At 62.3% G+C, this 3,246-nt stretch overlaps 1 protein-coding gene across 1 annotated transcript in view; it reads left to right on the top strand.

Annotated features, from left to right (window-relative positions):
- Positions 1–54: 54 nt before the first annotated feature.
- LOC104539099 (chromodomain-helicase-DNA-binding protein 5-like) overlaps positions 55–3,246 on the top strand; it is a gene marked incomplete at both ends in the record, with an annotated part of 5,261 nt that continues 2,069 nt past the window's right edge. Inside the window, 8 exon segments of the mRNA XM_010182547.1 lie at positions 55–220; positions 680–911; positions 949–954; positions 1,247–1,416; positions 1,970–2,144; positions 2,535–2,624; positions 2,992–3,080; positions 3,191–3,244. Of these exon segments, the coding sequence (XP_010180849.1) occupies positions 55–220; positions 680–911; positions 949–954; positions 1,247–1,416; positions 1,970–2,144; positions 2,535–2,624; positions 2,992–3,080; positions 3,191–3,244 (982 nt within the window).

The raw sequence follows: 3,246 nt of genomic DNA, 5'->3' as shown, positions 1-3,246 counted from the left end.
GACCCTCGTTTCCTGCTGTTTTGTCCCCAAAACGCGGTTCCCCTCCCCTGTGAGCCGTGCTCTGTCTGTCTCACTGTCCCCCCGTTTCTCTCCAGCTCCCGGTGCTCAGCAGTTCTGCTTCCTCCTCTCCACCCGCGCTGGTGGCCTGGGCATAAACCTCGCTACGGCCGACACGGTCATCATCTACGACTCGGACTGGAATCCCCACAACGACATCCAGGTTTCGGCCTCTCCTTCCCCTGTAGCGAGCACCTCCCCGGCTCTGTCCTCTGCTCGCACCCCTGCCCAGGGATGTTGAGCTCCTCTCGAGAGCTGCCAGCCCTTTTGGGGGGGTTTATGGGGCACATTTGTGCTCAGCAGCCCCCTTACTGCACCCGCATCTGGCGCTGCTTGTGTCAGCGCCTCCTTCCCTGGTCCCGGCCACGGAGATGGGTTGGTGCAGTGATGGAGGAGCAGCGTGCGCATGGGAAGCTGCAGAAAGGGGCTTCTTCCCCACCTCCAGACCCCTTGGTTGGGGTCCCCATAGGGTAGCTGCCTTGCCAGCGGTCAGCACGTTTGAGGAGCAGCTCTTGGGAGCAGCCTCGAGTGCCGAATTCGGCCTTGCCTTTGTGCAGCCCTGGGTGGGGGGAGAGGCTTGGACCCCTCCAGCGGCCTCGGCAGCGTCGTTCTCTGCCCGCAGGCGTTCAGCAGAGCCCACCGCATCGGGCAGAACAAGAAGGTGATGATCTACCGCTTCGTGACCAGAGCCTCCGTGGAGGAGCGCATCACCCAGGTGGCCAAGAGGAAGATGATGCTCACCCACCTGGTGGTGCGGCCGGGGCTGGGCTCCAAGTCAGGCTCCATGACCAAGCAGGAGCTGGATGACATCCTCAAGTTTGGGACAGAGGAGCTGTTCAAGGACGACGTGGAGGGTGAGGAGGGGGAGGCGCCGGGGGTGCCCTGCGTGAGGAGGGGGTCCCTGTGAGCTGTGGGGGCTCCTCCTCTGCTCTGGCCATAGGCATGGTGTCCCAGGGGCAGCGCATCGCCACACCGGACGCCGTTGCCCCTTTCTCTGACGCGCTGTCGACCAAGGGGGGCGCAGCGACCCCCGGCATGAAAAAGAAGCACGGTGCCCCCCCGCCAGGTGTGTAACTCCCGTTTTTGGGTGACCTGTCCCCCTCCTGTGCCTCAGCTGAGCCTGGTTTTGAGTGTGAGCTGGCTCCAGCACGGCGATTTGTGCTCCCATTGCCCTGGCCTTGCTCTCCAGGTGACAACAAGGACGTGGACGACAGCAGCGTGATCCACTACGACGACGCTGCCATCTCCAAGCTTCTGGACCGAAACCAGGACGCGACCGATGACACGGAGCTGCAGAACATGAACGAGTATCTCAGCTCCTTTAAAGTGGCCCAGTATGTTGTGAGAGAAGAGGACGGTGTGGTAATGTGACCAGTATCATGTCTTACACCTCTCTGTACGTCCCCCGTCTTCCTTCCGCTCCCTTCCCTGTTTCAACCAGCGTTTTGGGGCAGGAATTCCCGCTCTCTGCATCTGCCATGGATCGGTGCAGACCTGGGGGTCCTGGTGCTGACGGGACCGGTCAGGGGCAGAGGATGCCAGGTTGTCTTTGTGCAGCCCACGGTGCGAGCCGGGCTCTGTCCCCCATCAAAGCATCCGCAGGCGCCTTCTGCAGCCCTTTCCCCTGCAGATGGAGCAGGCACGGTGCTGCTTGTGAGCCATCGGGGGGGTTTGGGGGTCCAGACCTGTCCTGGGGGTCCCTGCAGAGCTGTAGCTTTCCCCTGGCTGTGAGCGCGATGGGGGGTGCTATTCGGAGGAGGTTTTTTTGGGTGGGAGCTTGTTCCAGCCCTCACAGCCTTGCGCCGGGGTCCGTGCATCCGGGGCTGAGCCGGGAGCCGAATTGCAGCCGAATTGCAGCCAAGGGGTGTCTCGGTGCAGGCTGCCCCCCTCACGCCCTGTCTCTGCTGGGCAGGAGGAGGTGGAGCGCGAGATCATCAAACAGGAGGAGAACGTGGACCCCGATTACTGGGAGAAGCTGCTGCGGCACCACTACGAGCAGCAGCAGGAGGACCTGGCCAGGAACCTGGGCAAGGGGAAGAGGATCCGCAAGCAGGTGAACTACAACGACGCCTCGCAGGAGGACCAAGGTACGGCGAGGAGCGAGGGATGGTGGCTCCCGATGGGGCTGGGTGGGCAGAGGCTCCTGCCAGGACCTGGATAGCAACACAGCTTCCCCACGGGCGCCTGCCAGAGCCTTTCTTGGCGTTTCTCTGTCAGACTGCTCGGCTCTGTGCTTCCCCAATTCCTGAACTCCCCAGTACAGGAATGCTTAAGAGATTGTTTTTCTTTTTTTGGTCTGTAAATTCTGTTTTTTTTCTGGAGGAATTTAGGAAAAACTTGTCTATGAGCAAGCTATTTCAAATTGGGGTTTTCCCGTAGTTTTGGCAAACCTGGGAACGCAATTCCCTGCTTGTTGCGTCCTCTCCGCTGCCCATCGCAGCGCTCCTCTAACCCAGCCTCTCCCCTGTGGTCTGCAGAGTGGCAGGACGAGCTCTTTTTTCATCCCGAGTACTCCATCGGCTCCGAGGACGAGGACGAAGACTTCGAGGAGCGGCCAGAAGGGCAGAGTGAGTCACAGCCTTTGGTGCTCCTGGGATTTTGCTCTGCGGGAAGCCCCCGGTGCAGCAGCACCCTCAGGGCTGGAGGGACCGGTGAGCTCCAGTTGGGGCGATGCGTCCCCGCTGGGACCAGATGAGGACATTGCTGGGCAGGGGAGGCACTGGCTGCCTCCTCCAGTGGCCGCTGCAGGGTCTGGTCTGGAGGATGGGGACCATGGGAGGAGCAGATGTGAGGGCAGAGAGGGGTGCCTGGCTGGGATGGACCCTGCCCGGTGCTGCTCCCGTTGGGAGGGAGCGCAGGGAGCTTGGGCTCCCCGAGCACGATGTCCATCCCCGTTGCCTTGGTCCCTCCATCGTGGGGTCTGCTTGACTCCAGGTGGGAGAAGACAATCCCGGAGGCAGCTGAAGAGCGACCGGGACAAACCTCTCCCTCCTTTGCTGGCGAGAGTCGGGGGGAACATCGAGGTGAGCACCACTGTGCGGTTGTGCTGGGCTGGGCTCCTCCGTGCAGTGACACCGGCACCGGTCCCGCTGCGAGGATGCTGCGACCCCAGCATTGTCCCCGCTCCCCGCAGGTGCTCGGCTTCAACGCCCGGCAGCGCAAGGCGTTCCTGAACGCCCTCATGCCGTG

Source organism: Mesitornis unicolor, unplaced genomic scaffold, assembly GCF_000695765.1.
Source record: "Mesitornis unicolor isolate BGI_N332 unplaced genomic scaffold, ASM69576v1 scaffold31060, whole genome shotgun sequence".
NCBI lineage: Eukaryota > Metazoa > Chordata > Aves > Mesitornithiformes > Mesitornithidae > Mesitornis > Mesitornis unicolor.
Note: the sequence above shows the minus strand (reverse complement) of the source record. Positions and strands in the feature narration are given on the sequence as shown.